This window comes from Nansenia antarctica (genome assembly GCF_963989245.1).
Source record: "Nansenia antarctica genome assembly, chromosome: 2".
Classification (NCBI taxonomy): Eukaryota; Metazoa; Chordata; class Actinopteri; order Argentiniformes; family Microstomatidae; genus Nansenia; species Nansenia antarctica.
The window spans coordinates 2,525,715-2,550,118 of NC_137675.1; the positions used below are offsets into that span (position 1 = coordinate 2,525,715).

At 42.9% G+C, this 24,404-nt stretch overlaps 1 protein-coding gene across 1 annotated transcript in view; it reads left to right on the top strand.

Moving 5' to 3' along the window:
- Positions 1 to 293: 293 nt before the first annotated feature.
- LOC308151804 (neuropilin and tolloid-like protein 1) overlaps positions 294 to 24,404 on the top strand; it is a gene marked incomplete at both ends in the record, with an annotated part of 41,105 nt that continues 16,994 nt past the window's right edge. Inside the window, 2 exons of the mRNA XM_080524699.1 lie at positions 294 to 377; positions 3,453 to 3,591. Coding sequence (XP_080380825.1) covers positions 294 to 377; positions 3,453 to 3,591 — 223 coding nt within the window. The remainder of the gene's footprint in view (positions 378 to 3,452; positions 3,592 to 24,404) is intronic.

Below are 24,404 nucleotides of genomic sequence, written 5' to 3' on the forward strand. Positions count from 1 at the left end.
TCACTCTTTATGCTTCCTTTGTTTCCACTGCACAGATCCACCTCACAGCCCAGCTACCATGTCCAAACTCAGGTCCACACAGTCCCCTGGTTCTGGCTGTGGTTCTCCAGCCCTGGAAAGCACACACGGCCGATGGATGGTGGCAGTGAAGCTGGAAGACTGCAGGAAAACACTCAAACCCAATGTGGCAATTAAAGAGGAAGAGGAGGAAGGAGAAGAGAAGAAAGATGTGATGGTGAAAGAAGAGGAAGGAGAGGAGAAAGGTGTGGTGATGGAAGAGGAGGATGGTGAGGATGATGAAGGTGGAACGGATGATGAAGATGGTGACGATGATGAAGATTATGAAGTTGGTGAGGATCCCGAAGATGATGAGGATGGTGAGTTCATGTTATGTATTTGGCGAAGGCCCGGCCAGATTAATGAGTAGATCAAAGGGCGCTGGCAGATATTTAGTGGTGTAGGCATCAAACATTTATTTTCATTTTCCTGATTTATAAAATATCTATTTTCTGTCATAATTTAGGCCTAATATTTTTAGTGCCTATGTTTCCAAAAATTGTTGTGTTTCGGCACGAACTTGCTATTGTATGGCTTTCCCGCCAGCAGGCAAAAACTACTGGAGAATTATTTTAGCAATAGCAGCCATTCTAAAGTTGACTGGTCAAGGGAAATGCACAACGATGTGTTGGCTGAGTCTAGTAAACAGTTGATGTGTTGGCTGAGTCTAGTAAACAACAGTTGATGTAATTTAATTAATAATCATTTTGACATTTAGCAGACGCTTTTAATCCAAAGCGATTTACAATTACAAATTACAGGGACATTCCCCCTGGAGTAACTGAGGGCTAAGTGCCTTACCCAAGGGCACACTAGTAGTGGTGTGGTTTCAGGCGGGATTTGAACTCACAACCTTCTGATCACAAGTCCAACTCACTATCCACTAGACCACCACTACCCACCACTACTGTTTCCAAAAATTGTTGTGCTTCGGCACGAACTTGCATTTGTATGGCTTTCCCGCCAGCAGGCAAAAACTACTGGAGAATTATTTCACAATAGCAGCCATTCTAAAGTTGACTGGTCAAGGGAAATGCACAACGATGTGTTGGCTGAGTCTAGTAAACAGTTGATGTGTTGGCTGAGTCTAGTAAACAGATGAACTCGTAGGCTATAAGGCTGCTTTCAGAGAGAACTTAGTGTACTTACACAGCAAAAATGGCAGTGTTAAAATTACAGTGTTAGCACTTTTCAGTGTAAAGTGTTATGATATCAGTGTTCCTTCAAGCATGTTAACACCACTTGTTGTTAATACCCTATTGAGCACAGAGTTGGATTATGGTGTTGATCATAATTAACACTGAACACCACATCCGGGACATTTACGTGCTGTGCGTGAGGTGAGCGCTAATTGTCTCGATCTCCGCCATCTTTCTCTCTCTTGACTTGATGCAGCGAGGTGAGGTACTCAACATCGCGTCGCTCGACATTACCTTTATCAAGGTAAATTTCATCGACATGTATGTTATCATTTTTGTTAATTCGTTATATTATATATGCTTGTGTCGAAAACAGTGTATTTGTGTGGTATGAAACTTAGTTTGAGAAAGTTTAGCAAGCGTGGGGGGGCACTAGGCTAGCTAACGTTATCAACCATAAATTCAAATGACAGTGGAAAAGAATGACTCCAAATATTGACACTTTTGTGTGCATATTTATAGGCTCAAATGTAATATTTGAAAATGTGCATATTCGTTTGTGTAAGTTAACGTTACGCTAGCCTGCTAATGATATGGTCCATGCACCTGCTGGCTTTGCTAGCTATCATTAACCATAGCTGGCTGTCGAAATATGTATTATTTGATTTATTCGTTTATTGTAATTGTATTTATTTTGTATACATTTAAGTAGCACTAACTGTTATTTCCTTTCTAATGGTACATTCTGGTCGGCCATCAAGTAACCATCCACAAACCAGCAACGGTATGTTTGGCCATCTGCTAGCTTAACGTTACCTAAGAATGGTTGTATTGCTGCTCACTGAATTTCATCGACATGTATGTTATCATTTTTGTTAATTCGTTATATTATATATGCTTGTGTCGAAAACAGTGTATTTGTGTGGTATGAAACTTAGTTTGAGAAAGTTTAGCAAGCGTGGGGGGCTTTAGCTTGTTAGAGTTGACGCTGCCATGCCAAATTGTTTCACGGTGATGGAATCGGAATCCTCTTGCGCTGGGAAACTTTGGCTAACGTTAGCTAGTTTACTATCAAGGTAACGATAGCTGGGTAGCTTGCCGCCGCCACTGCGATGAGGAACAGTGATATTCCGACATCGCCCGGACAGTATTTGACTTGGCAGTGTTATGACACGGGGGCGAGGGGGCTCAAGGACACGACAATGGAGGCAGAATACTGTGAAGCCCCGTAGGGTATTTGATGGTTGATTGGGAGTGGAGACATCCCACTGATGCTGTGTGTCGTTTTCTGTTCCCCTGGCTACATAGGAAGTGTCCCAAAAGTGAACCTAAAGTTCCGGAGGTCGCCAATGTTAAACGGCTGAGTAAATTGAAGGCTGACTAAATTGAAGAGAGGTGAGTGACTAAATTGAATGCGGTTTGGTGATACATTGGGCTAGAGACTTGAAATCACTTTTGGCTGAAAGCTGGCATCCCACTGATGCTGTGTGTCGTTTTCTGTTCCCCTGGCTACATAGGAAGTGTCCCAAAAGTGAGCCTAAAGTTCCGGAGGTTGCCAATGTTAAACGGCTGAGTGGAGAGGGGTAGTGAGTGACTAAATTGAATGCGGTTTGGTGATACATTGGGCTAGAGACTTGAAATCACTTTTGGCTGAAAGCTGGCATCCCACTGCTGCTGTGTGTCTTTTTCTGTTCCCCTGGCTACATAGGAAGTGTCCCAAACGTGAGCCTAAAGTTCCGGAGGTCGCCAATGTTAAACGGCTGAGTAAATTGAAGGCTGACTAAATTGAAGAGAGGTGAGTGACTAAATTGAATGCGGTTTGGTGATACATTGGGCTAGAGACTTGAAATCACTTTTTACAGTATATAGCAGGAACCTAATTTAATTAGTATGTTAGGAATTCCTAACTTGGTATCAGGATCCTGATACAGACACACCCATAGCTTCACAATGAACTACACTGAGAGGAGTTCTGCTGAACTCTAGGATTTTCCCATTTTTGCTTTGATGGATTTTAAGTATCCAATAAGGACTAGATCCTTTCTCTACTAATTTGGCAGGGGATATTGTTGTCCTCATCACATTTAGCTCAGGTCTACATTTTTGGACTAACTTTAGAATTTCAAAACAAAAATCATTTCACACCTTTCTTCCCTGTGTAGCACACATTGTTAACACATTGAGACAAAAACGAAAAAAATAGATATATTGAAAGATATATTCATATTTTTGGTCTGATGTTGCCTTGTTTTACAGGAACAGTTCTATGATCTTGCCAGTGGACAGGGTTACCTGGGCTACAGATTGAAAACAGTGCAGCGCAACATGAGAAGTGCCTCCAAAGAAACCCGGAGGAGCTCCAAGTCTTCTCATCAAGATGGCCCCAAGAGTCAGCGTGAGACATCTACACCCGCACAGCTGTCAGGTGATGAATGCAGAGAAGCAATATCCATGATGAAGCATTCAGCCGACCAATCAGTTGTCAAGGAGAAAATGAAGGCAACGTTCAAGCACCGACAGAGTATGCTACACGATCAAGACCAGTCTGCACTCGTCCTAGATCACTTCTCCCGATTCTTGGATACACCAGGCTTGGTGAGCACAATGGAGACTAGCTAGATGTACTAATAATTACATGTCATGAATTGTGCGTAATGTTTGGACATTGTTTCTGTGTGCTAGATTGACCAAGACTTCAGAATGATCTTTGGAGAAGACATATCCCGCAAGTTTATCGAGAAATGGCCAACCTTCTACAAATCTAGGGTCTTTACTGCATGCAAAGACCTTCGCCCTGGTACTCATGTGGACGATCTTTTGACTGCTCAGGAGGAATCAAATGATTCTGGTAAGTGTACATTTAATGTGGGTGTTTGTTTACCAGTCCTCATCTGCACCTATGAGCTTTGACTGTACTCATGGGATGTGGGTGTGGCCCTTCTAATCCACTAGGATGGGACAGTGACGTCGCAGCGCTCCTCCTGCTTGTTCATCTCTTGCCTCCAACTGCAAAAGGAAGGAAGACTGGAAAAGTCAGTGCCAGTGATGCTGCTGGTCATGTGATCAAGTTTGTGAAGGTATGTTCTACACGTGGATGAAGAATGATTGTTGATTTAACCTCTGATTTGATACTCTAGGTCTGCCTAGAGTATCTCCCCTTCACAGCTCTTGAAAAGAAGCATCTCTGGGCGATAGATAAACAATTTGGTACTGTATATTTTATTCACTGTAATTCTAGGAAGAGACCAATATTGTACCAGATTGATCATTTAATTTTTTTTTTTTAACCAAGCAAAAAACTGCTGCTTCAGTTTTAATGTACTTCTAAATGGTTGAATAGACATGATCATCCATGCTAAGAGCTTACGCCAGCCCTCCATACGCCAAAAAACTACCTTTAACATACATGCATGTAACTTTGAGATGATGCCTGTCCAGGGAAGGTGGAAAATGTTTTCTGTCTCTTGGGTGTGAGCACACACAAACACAAGAACAATTTCTTCTTCATCGCTCTATAGGTCGGGACGAGCATTGGCGTTCCTCAGCAAAGTTGGATCAACACAGCCCTTTCTCCTCGCGGTCGGAGAAAAGCAGAGCAGTATCCAGAAGTTTTACATCGTCCTGGTCCAGAAGGCCATTCCGTGCATGGTACAAACATCTGTCGCTGCCTTTGACGAACTGTTTAAGGCACACTTTGTGTTTGCTGTGTCCTACGACGAGGCCTTGACCAGCTTCTTCACCTTCCTTCAAACTACCGTGTATGGCATTGATGTGGGAACTGCCAAGGAGAGTCCAAGAGTCAAAGAAATCAGGGTGCGACTTCACAACATTGAGGTTTAGGGAGAACATTGAAAGATGTTTACATGCTACATTTGTAAGTTAGAGCACAGCACTAGTTCAGCTTTGTTCCAACATTTGAAGTTTACTCATGCTTTGTACCCAGGCCGTACGTTGCGTTTAAAATGCGGTGAACATGGGTGTTCATCTGTTTTTTATACTTATTGTGGATTCAAGAAACATTTATTGAGAGTACATGGAGACTGTGTAGCCTCTGGATCTACTGATCATTTTGACTCTGTTGATACTCCTGCTGTTACTACTCCTACTGATACCACTACAAATGTTGACGTAGTTGGTCATTCACTGCCAAATGCAGCTCCTATTGAAAAAAGGCACTTATTAATTAATTAACACAGTCTACCATACCACAGTCTACTCTACACATTTATATTACACTGTGCCCCCCCCCCCCCCCCTACACATTTATATTACACTGTGCCCCCCCCCCTTATATTACACTGTGCCCCCCCCCACCCTACACATTTATATTACACTGTGCCCCCCCCTACACACTTATATTACACTGTGCCCCCCCCCACCCTACACATTTATATTACACTGTGCCCCCCCCTACACACTTATATTACACTGTGCCCCCCCCACCCTACACATTTATATTATAAACGCTGTTTCGCTCGGAGATAAACACAAACAGAAAAAGGAAGCAGAGATTAAACTTACTCACCTCGATGTCCTCGGTAGATAACAGAGTGGTTGTGAACAGAGATACCATGCAGCACGCCGACGGTTACACTGCCAGCATGGAGTATTAACTATGTTCAAATGTAAACAACAGAATGTTATCTTAGGATTCCGTGGCCTTAAATGTCTCTCTCTCTGTCCCCCGCGAAAATGCTGCTGGCGCGAATTTAGCACGCCGACGCCGTCTGGGTTCACCCCCCCCCTTATATTACACTGTGCCCCCCCCCTTATATTACACTGTGCCCCCCCCCCTTATATTACACTGTGCCCCCCCCCCTTATATTACACTGTGCCCCCCCCCCCTTATATTACACTGTGCCCCCCCCCCTTATATTACACTGTGCCCCCCCCCCTTATATTACACTGTGCCCCCCCCCCTTATATTACACTGTGCCCCCCCCCCACCCTACACATTTATATTACACTGTGCCCCCCCCTACACATTTATATTACACTGTGCCCCCCCCCCACCCTACACATTTATATTACACTGTGCCCCCCCCTACACATTTATATTACACTGTGCCCCCCCCTACACATTTATATTACACTGTGCCCCCCCCCTACACATTTATATTACACTGTTTTCAAAATTGTGACTGTCTTAAATTAATTCGAAACAGCCAATCCGCTCGGATCTAAAAAAGGAATACACAAACTCGGTTGTATTTATTTCATTTTAAGAAATTTACCACCCAAGCTAAATTCTGTTTTGATGAACATTCACCTTGTGGCACTTTTCCATTCAGAGGACTTGAAGAAGTATGGGTTTGGTCCAATCCTACAGCCTCTTGTGAGAGACTTAAAAGTTTTAGAGACACAGGGACTCCAGACGCCCTTTTCAGATACACCGTTGAAGGGGTCTGTTATTCAGGTTACTGGTGATAATTTGGCTATACATGGCCTTTTTGGCATGGTTGAGTCGTTCAGTGCAACTTACTGTTGCCGATTTTGTTTAACCGACAAAGCAAGCTTGCAGTCAGTCTTTATTGAGGATGACCCAGATTTAATTCTTCGCACAAGGGAGCTCTATTCAGAACATTGTGAAGCTATGGCACAAAACCCTTCTCTAGTCCACTCATTTGGCGTTAAGAAAACCTGTCCTCTCAATGAACTGCAGTTTTTCCATTGCTCTGACAATTTTGCAGTGGATATTATGCATGACCTACTAGAAGGTGTTGTACAGTATGAGTTGAAGCTGGTTTTTCAGTACTTAGTGAAGGATTCTGTTTGTACTGTACATTCAATTTCAGAAAGGATTCAGAGCTTTAACTATGGATACAGTGAGAGAAAGAACAGACCTAGTACACTCAAAGTTGGCGATGGTAGCAACGACCTTGGTCTCAATGCCATTCAGTCATGGTGCCTCCTGCGTAATACTCCCTTGATTTTTGGAGATCTAGTTGACCAGGACAGCAGTTTTTGGAACGTGATTCTACTTTTGATTCAGATCGTTAACATTGTATTTTCACCTATCATAACAAAAGGAATGACTTATTTTTTGAAGCACAATTTCTGACCATCACAAACTGTTCAAATCTGTATTTACAGATAAGAGGCTGATCCCAAAGCATCATCTGATGATTCATTATCCCAGATGTATCAGGAAAATAGGTCCACTTATACACATGTGGTGTATGAGGTTCGAGGGGAAACACAATTTCTTTAAGAGGTCTGTGAAGAACTTTAAAAACATAACCAAAACACTAGTAAAGAAACATCAGAATCAATTGGCTTTTCATTGGGAGAATTTTTATTTCCAAAGATTTACATTTGGTCCCCTTAAGTATGTATTAATTAGTGAGCTAGAGGGCGGTGAGGTCTTGGAGGCTTGTGTAACTTTGAATGCATCTAGTGTCCCCACTACTTCCTGGGTGAAAAATTATGGAACAGAGTACCACATTGGAATGTATGTTTGCACTCATGTTGAAAATGAAATGCCTATTTTCAATAAGATTGTCAATGTCATTATTAAGGATGAAGAAGCATTGTTTTTGACCACTAAGGTCATTACGATGTATTTTGACGATCACTTGAATGCTTTCAGTATTGGTGAGGTGGATGATGTGTTCACTGTCATTAGTGTGTCTCAGTTGGTGTATTATAGACCGTATGACAGGCAGTTTTCAACTGAGAATGATGAGAGGACATACATTGTGCCCTATTGCAGTTTTGTCTGATCCCAAGTGCAGAACTTTTATTTTTATGGAATGTGCCATTTTATTATTTCATGTACAAAGTACATGGCTGGGTCAATAAAGATGACTTAACAACCATTTCTGCAATTTGTCTTGTATGTATTTAGGCTAAGTGGGAAAACTGTTTTGTTGTATCCACACTACACAGGGTTGTTCTTAACACTGTATTTTAACACCCAACACCAGTGTAGTGTGAATACAACATTTTTGGTGTTAATTGTTACATTGTGGAGTGTTGAATCACTGCAAATTTGGTGTTAAATCAACAAAAAAATGGTGTTGAATCAACACAAATTTGGTGTTTAATCAACAAAAATTTGGTGTTGAATCAACACAAATTTGGTGTTGAATCAACAAAGATTTGGTGTTTAATCAACACAAATTTGGTGTTTAATCAACACAAATTTGGTGTTTAATCAACACAAATTTGGTGTTGGATCAACACACATTTGGTGTTGAATCAACATAAATTTGGTGTTGAATCAACACAAATTTGGTGTTGAATCAACACAGATTTGGTGTTGAATCAACACAAATTTGGTGTTTAATCAACACAAATTTGGTGTTTAATCAACAAAAATGTGGTGTTGAATCGACACAAATTTGGTGTTGAATCAACAAAAATTTGGTGTAAAAATTTTAACACCATCAAAAGTGTTACTTTAACACTCAATAAAGTGGATGCATATGCACACTTTGCTGGTGTTAAAATTAACACTGTGGGTGTTAATTTAACACTAGTGATTTTGCAGTGTAGTGTCTATCAGAAATTAAAGTAACTATCTGACCAGACAGGCCATTTCAGGATATCTCTTACCACCTAGACCTCGGACAAATCTTCTCAAATCTACTGTCATTCACAGAGCCATTACAGGATGGAACTCTTTACCCAAGCATGTTAGTAAATAATATTATATTATATATAGTATATCATGTTGACAATTGTCCAAATATGAGTTTGTGTCGGACCCCAGGAAGACTAGTCATGGCATTAGCTAATGGGGATCCTAATAAACAACTAAAGAACAGGGGCTGAATTAATATCAAACGTGTCGCGTTACAGGGCTTGACATTAAACTTTTTCAGGTACTTGTCCTTCGGACAAGTGAACTTATCTTTTACTTGTCCTAGAGCTTGGACTATTTACTTGTCCTAGAGCTTGTCCTAGTTACTTGTCCAAATCCAAAGATTTTGAAAAAGCAATAATATGAATACCGTATTTTCCGGCCTACAAGTCGCTCCGGAGTATAAGTCGCATCTGTCCAAAAATGCGACATTAAGAGGAAAAAAACATATAAGTCGCACTGGACTATAATTCACATTTATTTAGAAATATATTTCACAAAATCCAAGACCAAGAACAGACATTTAATCTGGAAAGGCAAGTTTATTCAACTACACAATAGCACACACAACAACAGGCTGAATAGAAGTCAGGTATGTTAACGTAACACATTAACAGTTATTCAGCTACACAATAGCATAAAGAACATACCTGGGAGGCTGAATAGGCTAAATTAACATAACAAGCCAGCGAGTCCAACAAGCAAGTTACCAGTAAGCAAGTTCACCAAGCTACCGTTTGCTTAGCTTCAACAAGCTAATGTTTTAGATAACTTCTTCAGGGGTATAGGAGCAGCATATAGTTGTCACAAGCCCAGAGCGGCCCAGAGCGCCCTCTGTCGGCTGTAGACGGTAATGTTTACTCCTTGGTTCATGTCAGTCAGTATGAAATTATATATATTGATATATAAGTCGCACCTGACTATAAGTCGCAGGACCAGCCAAACTATGAAAAAACTTATAGTCCGGAAAATACGGTAATAATATATTATACTCTCACCGGCCACTTCATTAGGTACACCTTTTCAACTGCTTGTTAACGCAAATACCTAATCAGCCAATCATGTGGCAGCAACTCAATGCATTTAGGCATGTAGACATGGTCAAGACGATCTGCTGAAGTTCAAACCAGCGTCAGAATGGGAAATAAAGGTGATTTAAGTGACTTTGAACCTGGCATGGTTGTTGGTGCCAGACGGGCTGTTGCGTGATATTATAATGAATGAATGAAAATTATGGACCCCTCCTAAATTTCGTTGTTTGGTACCTGTACTGTAGCAATGACAATAAAGTCCATTCATTCATTCATTCATTCATTCGATATTATAGTGTCAATATGGACCAAAATCTCTGAGGAATGTTTCCAGCACCTTGTTGAATCTATGCCACGAAGAATTAAGGCAGTTCTGAAAGCAGAAGAGGGGGTCCAACCCCAAGGTGTGCCTAATGAAGTGGCCAGTGAGTGTATGTGTATGCAAATAACACATTTGACTACTATTGATTTGATAATGATGTATCCTTAATTTTCAAATGTAGCCTATTCATTAAACATTATTTTGTAATTATTTAAAAACGTAGGGGTAATCAGTGATTACCCTAACCCTAACCCTTTTAGATTAAGATTGGCCACAAAAGGGATGAATATCTAGGAATATTTACAAAAAATGTTTGTAACTACAGTCCCTCCCCAATGGAAGCAATCTTATTTGCTAGCCTTTGGGTAGTATCCTATATTCAAATTGAGAAATCTATCATTAGTGTCATTCTGAAGTTCGTATTGCGATGTGCTGGTCTTAAAACTTCAAACCTAAAATATACGATCGCATCGAACTACATGAAAATAAGACATAGGCATTGAGAAGAAGCGAATATGCGCATGTTCACGTGAATGGCACTAGTGACAGGAGACCCACAACACTATGGCTGCGTTCGTAATATAAATATAAATAAAAAAGGCTTTGCTACATCAAATAGGTTTAACAACAGGCCATGGACTATGGCGGTAGATTGTTTCAATAAAGTAGTTGAACTCTAGCTCAATACATGCATTGTTTTAGGTAATAACTTTGCTTAATGTAAAGGTCAGTAACCCAAAGTGCAATATAGGCTACAGACAAGACACTAATGTTTTTATATAACAGATATGCTCCAAAACAATGCAATGTGTCCTCTCACTCCATACAATAGGCTAGGCGACAGTCAGTGCCTCACTCTAACTCACGGGTAGCTTGGTAGGCTACCACTAGCTAGCCTTTAGCTTATCACCTCTGCTCTACCACTGACGTTAGCCAGCTAGCTAAATACACTTGTCATGCAATATTGAATTCATGAATGCGAGCAAACACTCACTGGCTATCGCATTACATTACAGTCATTTTGCTGACGCTTCGCCAGAACTCACACTAACGCATTTGCATGGAGAGCAGGAGACCATGGAAGGGCTGAGCCCAGCAGGACTTATATAATAAAACAATAGGAAGTTAGCTGTAACCCTCCTCTATAGAAACATAGTTAGTGTAACCCTCCTCTATAGAAACATAGTTAGTGCTGTAACCCTCCTCTATAGAAACATAGTTAGTGTAACCCTCCTCTATAGAAACATAGTTAGTGCTCTGGTTCTCAGCACAGCTACGCAGACTACAGCTGGACGAGCAGCGTAGTGACAGTCAGCTAGCGGCAGCAGCGAGCTAACCCTGCTAGCTAACTCACTAGCATGTCCTGACAGCAGACAGCAGACAGCTTCACTCTCAAGGCTTTTGAGTAGCATGATTTAAATGTAGCCGCCGCGCCGGTGTAGGTACCGGATTTTCCCACTTTTCCGGTTCCGGTCATAGGTTCTGCCCTTTCCGGCCATAGGTAGCGCTATGATTCGCTATGATTCGCGATGCCTACACCGCAAGACAGCGTAGCGTGCGTAAACAGGAAGTAGGTTTGTTATGGAACAAGACCCGACGAATCGATAATGGAATTCGTCGCCAACGAATTTCATTATCGATTTCATCGATTCGTTGTTGCAGCCCTATAAGACACTGTTTAACCATGCTGGAGTGTTGCATAACATGCTAGGATAAGACACTGTTTAACCATGCTGGAGTGTTGCATAACATGCTAGGATAAGACACTGTTTAACCATGCTGGAGTGTTGCATAACATGCTAGGATAAGACACTGTTTAACCATGCTGGAGTGTTGCATAACATGCTAGGATGAGACACTGTTTAACCATGCTGGAGTGTTGCATAACATGCTAGGATAAGACACTGTTTAACCATGCTGGAGTGTTGCATAACATGCTAGGATAAGACACTGTTTAACCATGCTGGAGTGTTGCATAACATGCTAGGATAAGACACTGTTTAACCATGCTGGAGTGTTGCATAACATGCTAGGATGAGACACTGTTTAACCATGCTGGAGTGTTGCATACCTGGCTAGGTTAAGACACTGTTTAACCATGCTGGAGTGTTGCATACCTGTCAGGGTTTCCGTTAGAAAAAATGTGTGCCGGTCAACGTGTCCGGGAAGATTTCAATTTACCGGACAAACGTGAGAAATTCCGGTCATCATATTCAAATATAATATATATTTGTCGCGGTGATTAGCTGTTGTGTAGTCTATATATGCCGTTTAATGTCTATTTCTCATCCGATACGATTAGATGCGAGCTATATAATATAGGCTTTCATGATTCGCATGCGCGCTATGCCCATGTCCAGCGCTGAACGCGCGCCACAATGTCAACGGAGTCGCTGTGGCGGTGCCCTCACTCAAGACACAATCTGGAGCAGGGGTAGCCAACACGGTGCCCGCAGAGACCACCTGAGTTGCCCGTAGGGCAAGTTCTAAAAATAGTGCTATTTACCATGAAGGTCCCTTTAAAACACGGGTCTCCAACACGTCGCTCGCGAGCTACAGGTAAAAAAGATTCAGCCTTCCCCCCAAAAACGACAACAAATAAATTCACCCTGGAAACCTTTTCCAATTTCAATCCCTTACTGATGTCCCCACCCCCTCCAACACACAAAAAAAATATCAGCTGTCAATCAAATTGCTACGGTCTGTCAACACGTCGTCACGTGATACGTTGTAGCGAAGACTACTACTACTGAGCTAAAGCAGAGTTCGGTGTTAGCAAGACAGTGTAGTTTATACAGCGAGTGGCAAGCCCATGAGCTCGTTGGTAACATTAGTCCGCCAGTAGTCGCATAGCCAGACCTATTAGTACCAGCGCTGGAGAATATATACTTTTTGTGCAAGTGGGCGCGCGCGAGACACAAGAGTTTTTGCAGGGTGAGATGTCTGCAGATGAAAGTAAGCAAGTTGAAACGTTAGCAAATATACTTGCTGAGTGTTCTGACAGAGAAAGGTTGTTATTATTGTGACTAGTGTCTGATTATAGTTCCATGGTGTGAATAGTGTCAAAGAACTAGCAAGCTAGCTAGCTCAGAGGTGATGAAATTAGCTAGTCTGCTGCACACATGCCAGCTAAAGAGCTAACTGGAGGCACTTTATTATTTTACTTAAAGTAGATATACAATCTTTCTTATTCTGCTAGAATTGGGCTTTATGGTAATACCATAATGGTATATTTACAGTACATGGACAGTGGATTGAAGCATTGGAACAAACCCTCACTCATTGAAAATGTCTGTTTTCTAGATGGATATACAATTTATTTTTCAGCAACCCAATATTCAATTCGAATTATGTTATGAATTGATATGGATCAATTTATACCTCTTATTAAATTATACATACTCTGGTTGTTATGTTTGCCTTTTGGTTGACAGCAAAAGAGGGAGAGGAGGATAGAGAAGGAGCAAGAACCAGGTGAGAAAGTAGACAGGTAGTGAAGACCACATATACCACAGTCCATGTGGCAGCAACCAACGGAAACACTGAGAGCAGATAGCTGAACTGTTCAGTGTCAAGCCTGGAGAAATGGAGATGAAGGTTATAAAGCTCCAGAATAATGTCCAGCTACATTTCTGGAGCCTGGTAGACCCAAGCAACTATAAGAATATTCACCAAGCAGCCCTGAAAGTATTTGCTTTATTTGGCTCTACATGCCTTTGAGAATCAGATTTTTCTGATATGAATGTAATGAAATCTACTACTTCTGAACAAGACTGACAGATGAGCATTTAAATGACTCTATAAGAGTGAACCTAAGTGGATACACTCCAGCATACACAACTCTTGTAGACTCCATGCAGTGACATTCATCTCAAGTATAGGAATGAGTGAATGCTGGAGTGTATCCAACTAACCTAACTGTAATTATTACACACATTTGTTTGAAAGAGACAAAAGAAGAAAAAATACTAATGTTTTCTTACTGAAAAGACTAGAAAAGGTGAAGGCACTTATTACACACATGTGGACCATACAATTATAAGCTTTTGATAGTGAATGGAGGTGATGTGATACATTGATATATGGATACAGAATACACTGCTACTACTATAGTGAGCTTACACGTTGACATTTGAAACAGAGCATGCTAGTGAAGAATCTCTGAGTGTATTGATACATTATGAGAATGAATGTAAGTAATAAGATATGAGTAGCTCTCGGCCACTTAAAACATTTTCAAAGTAGCTCTCGGACGAAAAAAGGTTGGAGACCCCTGATCTGGAGCCTTAACTGCTTTCAGTAGCTCAGTCAGTCCCACATACTGATGACATGCCATGCCATTTTTTGCCATGTGAAATGCAACTTGTAGCTGAGAGTGCAGCTTATTGTTAGCCGTTTCATTAGCCTGCTCACAGTGGCCTTGCATAGCGGTTTGCTGTTGCCTCAAACTGACCGCCGATATGTGCTCACTGCACCGACTGTGATCAGTGAGACATTCTCATATTCGTTGCTCCTCTCGTGAATCCGTTATTCCTCCCCGATTTTTTGCACGGTGAGCAGAACATTTTTCCTTCCCCATCTAAACGCAGCCAGGGGAAAGTTTCTTTCCATTTAACTCGGAACCCTCGAGCCGCCTCCATCTCTTTACAGTCAGACTTCTCCTCAGACTCATTGTAGCTTGGTTTCATGAAGTAATTGTTAAGCTTACTTTGTCTTGCCATGTTTTACCTCTCGCTCGCTATGGTGCACTTTGAGCTGCAACGTTTGCAGGTTAAAAGCGCTAGCCTATACAAATAAAAGTTATTATTATGGTGGCCCGCTGCGCAGGGTTGCCAGATGGGCCGGGTTATCGCCGAATGGGCTACTGGGTTTAGCGGTAATAGACTGGTTAGGCTGTATTGTCAATCCCATCTGGCAACCCTGCCGCCTCTGTTTCTCATAGGCTAGCCTACACATTAGGAGTCATCATCATGCCGGCGTCAAATCATATCATAATAAAAGAAATATATAGCCTATATATTCGTCTTTTTTAATATAGAAGGAATCAGAATGTGAACTTTAGCGAATTGTATTCAAATTGTGCTTAGAGGGAATTATTTTCACCGGAAATTATGACCGAAGAGGTTTAAATTTGTCGGACTTCAACAAATTTTACCGGACAAAGACCGGTAATTACCGGTTAACGGAAACCCTGACCTGGCTAGGATAAGACACTGTTTAACCATGCTGGAGTGTTGCATAACATGCTAGGATAAGACACTGTTTAACCATGCTGGAGTGTTGCATAACATGCTAGGATAAGACACTGTTTAACCATGCTGGAGTGTTGCATAACATGCTAGGATAAGACACTGTTTAACCATGCTGGAGTGTTGCATAACATGCTAGGATAAGACACTGTTTAACCATGCTGGAGTGTTGCATAACATGCTAGGATAAGACACTGTTTAACCATGCTGGAGTGTTGCATACCTGGCTAGGTTAAGACACTGTTTAACCATGCTGGAGTGTTGCATAACTGCCTAGGTTAAGACACTGTTTAACCATGCTGGAGTGTTGCATAACATGCTAGGATGAGACACTGTTTAACCATGCTGGAGTGTTGCATACCTGGCTAGGTTAAGACACTGTTTAACCATGCTGGAGTGTTGCATAACTGCCTAGGTTAAGCCAGTCCATGAACATGTGGTGATGTTTTGCCTACGTATGAATCAGCTGTCCATCACCTGACGTTGTTCAACTTTAAAGCCGATAATAACTACGCCGTAACACAGTCCGTAATCATGAAACATTGATTAGGTACTCATTTGCGTTGGTTGTAATATCAACAGTCTCTGACAAACTTGAGTTCCCACAGCGTGTGCAGACTCCATTGATGTAGTGTTACTTCTGGCACTGCTGAGTCTATGGAAGCAGCACTTGTTCTCATGTTGTTTCTAATCCTGTATATGTTCCTATTCTTACAGGAGAGAGCTCCAACCCAGACTCAGACATCGAGTCCAGTTCCACCGCATCAGGAAACCATAAACAACACAGACGGAGGAGCTCAAGACAGAAGAATCACCAGTGCATGGTCTGCTTCAGTAGTTTCTATGAGCCAGAGGACTTGAGAAGTCACACCTGCAGGCCCCGTCCCTGTTTAGACTGCAGTGAGAGTTTCATTTGTCCAACTCACCTTAAATCACAACCACAGACTCAGGGAGGACAGAAGACTCACTCTTGTCTTCAGTGTGGGAAGACTTTCAGTCAGGCAGGAGACCTAAAGAGACATCAGAGAATACACACAGGAGAGAAACCATTCTACTGTTCCCAGTGTGGGCGTAGTTTCAGTCAGGCAGAACACCTAAAGAGCCATCAGAGAATACACACAGGAGAGAAGCCATATCACTGCTCCCAGTGTGGGAAGAGTTTCAGTCGGGCATATGAACTAAAGACACATCAGAGAATACACACAGGAGAGAAGCCATATCCCTGCTCCCAATGTGGGAAGACTTTCACTCAGGCAGGAACCCTAAAGATACACCAGAGAATACACACAGGAGAGAAGCCATATCACTGCTCTCAGTGTGGGAAGAGTTTCAATGAGGCAGGATCTCTAAAGAGCCATCAGAGAATACACACAGGAGAGAAGCCATTCGACTGCTCCCAGTGTGGGAAGACTTTCACTCAGGCAGGAACACTAAAGATACACCAGAGAATACACACAGGAGAGAAGCCATATCACTGCTCCCAGTGTGGGAAGAGTTTCAGCAAGACAGGATCCCTAAAGAGACACCAGAGAACACATGCACTAGTTAACACGGCTTCTCCCAGTGTGGGAGGTGTTTAAAGGAGGCAGGAGCCCTGAAGAAGTGAGGGGGGGGTCTGCTGGCTGCACCATCATATACTGCATGTATATTTGCTTGTTGATCAGGGAGAAGGTTGTCATGACCTGAACCTTTTCTCGATTCTCTTTTCTCAATTCCTCCCATCCTCTCCCTAACCCTACCCTATCTGCTTGTTGATCAGATCAGGGAGAAGGTTGTGTCATGACATGAGCCTTTTCTAGATTATTTTCTGTCAATTCCTCCTGTCCTCTCCTCCTACCCTCTCCTCCTCTCCCCCCTTCCTCTCCTCTTTTCCTCTCCTCCCCTCCTCTCCTCCCCTCCTCTCCCTCCTGGAGAGTGAAGGAGGAATCGAGGTCGTAGGAATTGAGATGTCCTTGTCCCCTCCTGCGTCATGTGGACGACGACGTACTCCAACACTATTCCTCCCCCACATTTGTTAGATTGGCCTCTAGCCTGTGTTACACGTTTGATATTGTTTAATGATGCTGATGTTTATTTTATTTTTTTTAATATTTTTTTTTTCCCATGTTACGAAACTTTAAATGTTGAAGAGCCCCCTCAATATAACAAACAATAGTTTTAAGGTCACTAAATACTTCCTGACTGTGTGATCATCCAGTTTTGTGTAGTTATGTGTTTTTAGCATGTTCATGTTCTGTCAGCATGTTGTGATGTGCTAAACATGCAGAGCAGCTGTTGTTGTTAGCTAGCTAGCTAGCGCGATGGAGCACCGTCTGAAACCAACGTGTTTGTTTGTTTTGGTTCAGGGAGATTTTCTCCCCTAGTTGAATTGAGGTGTACCAACATTCAAATAAACGATAAATCTTTTCAACTATTTTCAACTGGTTTCAGTGTGTGACATCATCATTTGAGAGCTTACAATCTGCATTTTCATAATCTGTAAAAAAGGAAAGATGACCAGCCTCTCACCAGCCGTTGTCACTCACTTTGGTATAAAATGGTGCCAGTGATGTCATTGATGCATTATTTAATACGGGAACATTTCAGCCTCATGACTCACAATAATAGAGCAATCTGCTCACACTGTGTGTGAATGATATTAGATAGTGATTGAGTCAGTTATTCATCACAATTTCCCCTTTCAACAGAATACAAAACAAAACGCAACTTTCATAAATAAATAAATACATGGAGCATGGAGAAATTAGCATTAGTTAATAATTTTATACCTCACACTTCTGAAAGTTCTCTCAGTTGAGACTCCTTGTGATGTCATCAGATATTAGATCAGATTCATGTCATTGTCATTACATAGTACAAGACAATGCAATGAAGTTATTGTGCGTCTAACCAGAAGTGAAACAAATAGCAATTATATTATAGGTAGGTAGTGTGATGTGCAATGTCATACAATGGTGACTGGATGTATATGTGCAGTGGTATATATACATTGAGATTATATACAATGTGCAATTTTACAGGCTATGATACATATATGATAAATATGTTGTATATAGTGAGATGATACACAGGGATGGGCTATATACAGCATGATCTACGCAGAACACAACTGTAACTGTGGTCAGTGAGACGGTGTCGAGTTTAGAGTCAAAAGTCTGACAGCTGAGGGGAAGAAGCTGTTGGTGGTCCTGTTGGTTCTGCCCGGGATATCGGTGTATCTGCGGGTTATATTGACTGTATTATTGGAATAACTGGGTGTTGGAGGTTTACCAGTATTCTTGGTACATTCTGAATGTTCATGATTCATGATGACTTTGTGTTATTGGAATAAAGGCCTCAGTTGAGACTTCTTGTGATGTCATCAAACATCGATATTACCATCCTCCTTCTAGTGATGCTCTAAAATAAAATAAAATTCTAGATGATTTTGGAGATTTTGTTCATTACATAAATGCACATACACCTGCATGATGGTTTATATGTCTATGCATTTGCTAACCACTAGATGTCAGCAAATACACGTTTTCTGTCCAGGGTATTAACATCATTAGAAATGTGATCTAATTTGGTCAGAGAGACACCGATTTCACGTGGCTTTGATCACCAGGGTTTAGAGAACATGTTTATAGTTTAGAGAGCATGTTTATAGGAGTTTAGAGAACATGTTTATATGAGTATAGAGAGCATGTTTGTAGGAGTTTAGAGAGCATGTTTATAGGAGTTTAGAGAGCATGTTTATAGGAGTTTAGAGAGCATGTTTATAGGAGTTTAGAGAACATGTTTATAGGAGTTTAGAGAGCATGTTTATAGGAGTATAGAGAGCATGTTTATAGGAGTTTAGAGAGCATGTTTATAGGAGTTTAGAGAACATGTTTATAGGAGTATATAGAGCATGTTTATAGGAGTATAGAGAGCATGTTTATAGGAGTATAGAGAGCATGTTTATAGGAGTTTAGAGAGCATGTTTATATGAGTATAGAGAGCATGTTTATAGGAGTTTAGAGAGCATGTTTATAGGAGTATAGAGAGCATGTTTATAGGAGTATAGAGAGCATGTTTATAGGAGTTTAGAGAGCATGTTTATAGGAGTTTAGAGAGCATGTTTATAGGAGTATATAGAGCATGTTTATAGGAGTATAGAGAGCATGTTTATAGGAGTATAGAGAACATGTTTATAGGAGTATAGAGCAGTGGCGGCTGGTGATAAAAATGTTGGGTGGGGCACAGGTTATGGGGGCATGCTCCACGGGGAAGAATATCAACTTTAAAATCTGGATTTTAGCATGAGAATATATATCACTTAACTCTTACCGGTCTCTCTCTCTCTACCACTACCTCTCTCTACCACTACCTCTCTCTCTCTCTCTACCACTACCTCTCTGTCTCTCTCTCTCTCTCTCTGTCTCTCTCTCTGTCTCTCTCTCTGTCTCTCTCTCTCTGTCTCTCTCTCTGTCTCCCTCTCTCTCTCTGTCTCTCTCTCTGTCTCTCTCTCTGTCTCTCTCTCTCTCTCTCTGTCTCTCTCTCTCTGTCTCTCTCTCTGTCTCCCTCTCTCTCTGTCTCTCTCTCTCTCTGTCTCTCTCTCTACCACTACCTCTCTCTCTCTGTCTCTCTCTCTCTGTCTCTCTCTCTCCCTCTCTCTCTCTGTCTCTCTCTCTCTCTGTCTCTCTCTCTGTCTCTCTCTCTCTCTCTACCACTACCTCTCTCTCTCTCTGTCTCTCTCTCTCTCTCTCTCTCTGTCTCTCTCTCTCTCTGTCTCTCTCTCTCTCTCTCTCTACCACTACCTCTCTGTCTCTCTCTCTGTCTCTGTCTCTCTCTCTCTACCACTACCTCTCTCTCTCTCTCTGTCTCTCTCTCTCTCTGTCTCTCTCTCTCTCTCTGTCTCTCTCTCTCTCTCTGTCTCTCTCTCTCTCTACCTCTACCTCTCTCTACCACTACCTCTCTCTCTGTCTCTCTCTCTGTCTCTCTCTCTGTCTCCCTCTCTCTCTGTCTCTCTCTGTCTCTCTGTCTCTCTCTCTCTCTCTCACTCTCTCTCTCTCTACCACGACGCTGGGCGCGTCCTAACGATTCCCACCCGAGTTGGGGTAGACCACGCCAACTTCTGGAATATGTAGTTTTTTTTGTTGTTTTTTTTTCCTCAAACACAAACACAATCACTGACACACAAGAATAGGCGCGCGTTCCAGGGCCCACAGGGCAATGAGAGCCGCGCCCGGCCGCGTCCTAACGATTCCCACCCGAGTTGGGGTAGACCACGCCAACTTCTGGAATATGTAGGCAGGGGCGGACTGGCGCAACATCAACACGGATTGTTAACATAAAAAGCTTGAGATAACCAGACTGACTAGAATCGAATGTAGACATTTGGAACACAAATGTAACACACACACGCACACGCAACTGACACACTACAATCGCTGATGAATTCAGAGTGCCGACAACAATCCACACAACGTTATTGAGAGCATAGTATAACCAGTAGTATGCTATAAGGCACATTCAGGACAAATAGCATACATAGGCCAGACCAAAACATGAGAAACAATGCCAACTGCTAAATTCTGAAATCAAACTCACAACAAGTAGGCTAATTCTTTAGATCTTATATTGAACTCCATTTCCCAAGCATAGCCCCTACCTAGTGGGGGCCCCTGGGCTTGAGTCATTGTTCGGGCCCCTACCTACACCAAAAATGATACGCTACAACTACACCAACCAGAACCTATGACCAGAAACACACGTATCCCAATGGAGTATGTTATTGGCATAAAGCACATGAAGAAAAAGCAAGTCCGTTCTGTGAGGACAACAGAAAAAACTTAGGAGTAGGCTATACTTCAATAGCAAGTGGTCTCTCAGCAGAGAGAGAGAGAAAGAAAAAGAGAGAGAGAATGCCATGTCAAACCTTAATGGGTTCTTTCTTAGTCAAAGAAAGACTATTCATTTATTCATTTTTTAATATTCATAATATGTTTCCTTTAACATGAATCAATTAATTAAATTAAAGTAAAGTATACTGCCTTGAGCTGCTGGTCATCTTTTCTTTGACATTAGTTGTGTCTGTCATATGAACTGTTTGTTATCATCCTGAACTATCTCTGTTGCTCACCTCACCTCAGTTCTGTCTCTGTTGCTCTCCTCTCCTGTTGTCTGTCTCTCTGTTGCTGCCCTGTTGTCTGTCTCTCTATCTTAGAAAATGCCAGGCACACTGCACAAAATAAAGAATGGTCGTCATCACGATAGCTGACCCATTTCCGTTGTGATCCATCTTTGCGGTTAAACGCTTTCTTGGCTGTTCCTTCAGCCGACTGATGTGGGTGAAACTTTTTTTTTTTTGAAAAACTGTCCAAGTGTGTCGAAATTTGGTCGCTTGAAAAAATCACACTGCTCCTCTGTAGCCATCCTACCGGCTCCGCTCATTGCTCCCGCGGCCGCTGTTCCCTCTGATAATGTACCGGTAAATTCCAACGCCTTTTGCTTGTCATGATGAACTGTTTCTGCCACAAGTCCCGTGTCCATGTCTGATTCCTCTGCCACTTCCTCTTGCTTGTCTCCATGTTTCTCTCCCTCGTCGTCTCCCTCCACAAGTTCAACGCTATGCTAGTGCTAGTGCTAGTTGAAGGAATTACGCTAGCACCTGCTGCTTGCTTCACAAACAGATCGGTTATTTTTGTTAATTTCCCCCCCTCTGCCAATAGAGCTTTCTTCGATTTGTCCCTCTTTTTCTCTGCCCCACCCTTTGATCGTTTAGTGCCCAGATTCATTTTATTTTAGCTAGATGCAATTTTCCTGTCAGTTTATCGTTCTTCTTCTATTCTATTTCTATGTCGAGTTATCTAGCGTTGCGTAGCAACGAGTTGATCATCGGAAAATGCGTGTAACGTCACGTCACGTTAGGCCCTGGCCCGGGCACCCGCGCAGAACTGCGTGTACGGACCGGGCCGATATAATATGTTTTGGGCCGCGGTCTGCTGAAATAAGTTTTTTTCAATGAAAATCACCAGAGACAAAATTACAAATAATAATAAAAAATAGATAATACATTCTGAGCGGCCCAGAGTCTCGCGGCCCTCCTGGCATTTGCCAGGCTTGCCCGGTGGCCAGTCCGCCACTGTATGTAGTTTTTTTTTTTTTTTTTTTTTCCCCTCAAACAAACACAATCACTGACACACAAGAATAGGCGTGCGTTCCAGGGCCCACAGGGCAATGAGAGCCGCGCCCGGCCGCTTGCCGCCGAGTTGCATACAGAGATGGGTAACCTATATCTAATCGTGCACCCCGTGTTACGTCACAAGCTAAAATCCAATGGGGTTGCGGAACGACCTGCGGGGCGGAAGAACAAGATACAGAGAACACCCCTACATATTCCAGAAGTTGGCGTGGTCTACCCCAACTCGGGGCGTGGTCTACCCCAACTCGGGTGGGAATCGTTAGGACGCACCCCGGGCTCTCAGCGTCATCAACGTGACTAGCCTGTTAGCATGTAGCATTACCTCCTAACTGCTGCCGGTTTCTTAGCTTGCGTCAATGGCCAGCTTGTTGTTGCATCTAGATGTGATTAGGTATGTTGCTATGTTAAGAATAAAACGACAACAAAGTGTCAACTTACATCATCATCCCGGTCTTCCGAGGTCCAGTCCATGTCTGACAAAAGTCACTCTTTTACCCCCGTCGTTGCCCACAACGCCTCGGTGCCGGCACTTTGAAAAAGCATACAGGGAAAGCAATAAAAGGCATTGCTAACACCACATCCAGTTAGCCAACTCCGTTTCTCATAAACCGTGCCAGTGAACGCCCGGTTGTAAACTCGTCCCCGATCTCTTGTTTGTTGATTAATTTGCAAATCGGGTCGTTCCGGTCCAAGCTCTTTAATCCGTTTCTGTTCTTGAATTGAACGCCTTGAAAACGGGTTTTCTTTAAGCGAGACAACCGAATTGTCTTTTAGTTCAGAAGTACTCTACCTCCACTAGCCTCTACCTCCTGAGACACAGCCTCTACCTCCACCAGCCTCTACCTCCTGAGACACAGCCTCTACCTCCACTAGCCTCTACCTCCTGAGACACAGCCTCTACCTCCACTAGCCTCTACCTCCTGAGACACAGCCTCTACCTCCTGAGCCACAGCCTCTACCTCCACTAGCCTCTACCTCCTGAGACACAGCCTCTACCTCCACCAGTCTCTACCTCCTGAGACACAGCCTCTACCTCCACCAGCCTCTACCTCAACCAGCTTCCACCTCCTGAGACACAGCCTCTACCTCCACCAGCCTCTACCTCCTGAGACACAGCCTCTACCTCCACCAGCCTCTACCTCCTGAGACACAGCCTCTACCTCCACTAGCCTCTACCTCCTGAGACACAGCCTCTACCTCCACCAGCCTCTACCTCCTGAGAAACAGCCTCTACCTCCACTAGCCTCTACCTCCTGAGACACAGCCTCTACCTCCACCAGCCTCTACCTCCTGAGACACAGCCTCTACCTCCACCAGCCTCTACCTCAACCAGCTTCCACCTCCTGAGACACAGCCTCTACCTCCACTAGCCTCTACCTCCTGAGACACAGCCTCTACCTCCACCAGTCTCTACCTCCTGAGACACAGCCTCTACCTCCACTAGCCTCTACCTCCACCAGCTTCCACCTCCTGAGACACAGCCTCTACCTCCACCAGCCTCTACCTCCTGAGACACAGCCTCTACCTCCACCAGCCTCTACCTCCTGAGACACAGCCTCTACCTCCACTAGCCTCTACCTCCTGAGACACAGCCTCTACCTCCACTAGCCTCTACCTCCTGAGACACAGCCTCTACCTCCACTAGCCTCTACCTCCTGAGACACAGCCTCTACCTCCACCAGCCTCTACCTCCTGAGACACAGCCTCTACCTCCACTAGCCTCTACCTCCTGACACACAGCCTCTACCTCCACCAGTCTCTACCTCCTGAGACACAGCCTCTACCTCCACTAGCCTCTACCTCCACCAGCTTCCACCTCCTGAGACACAGCCTCTACCTCCACCAGCCTCTAC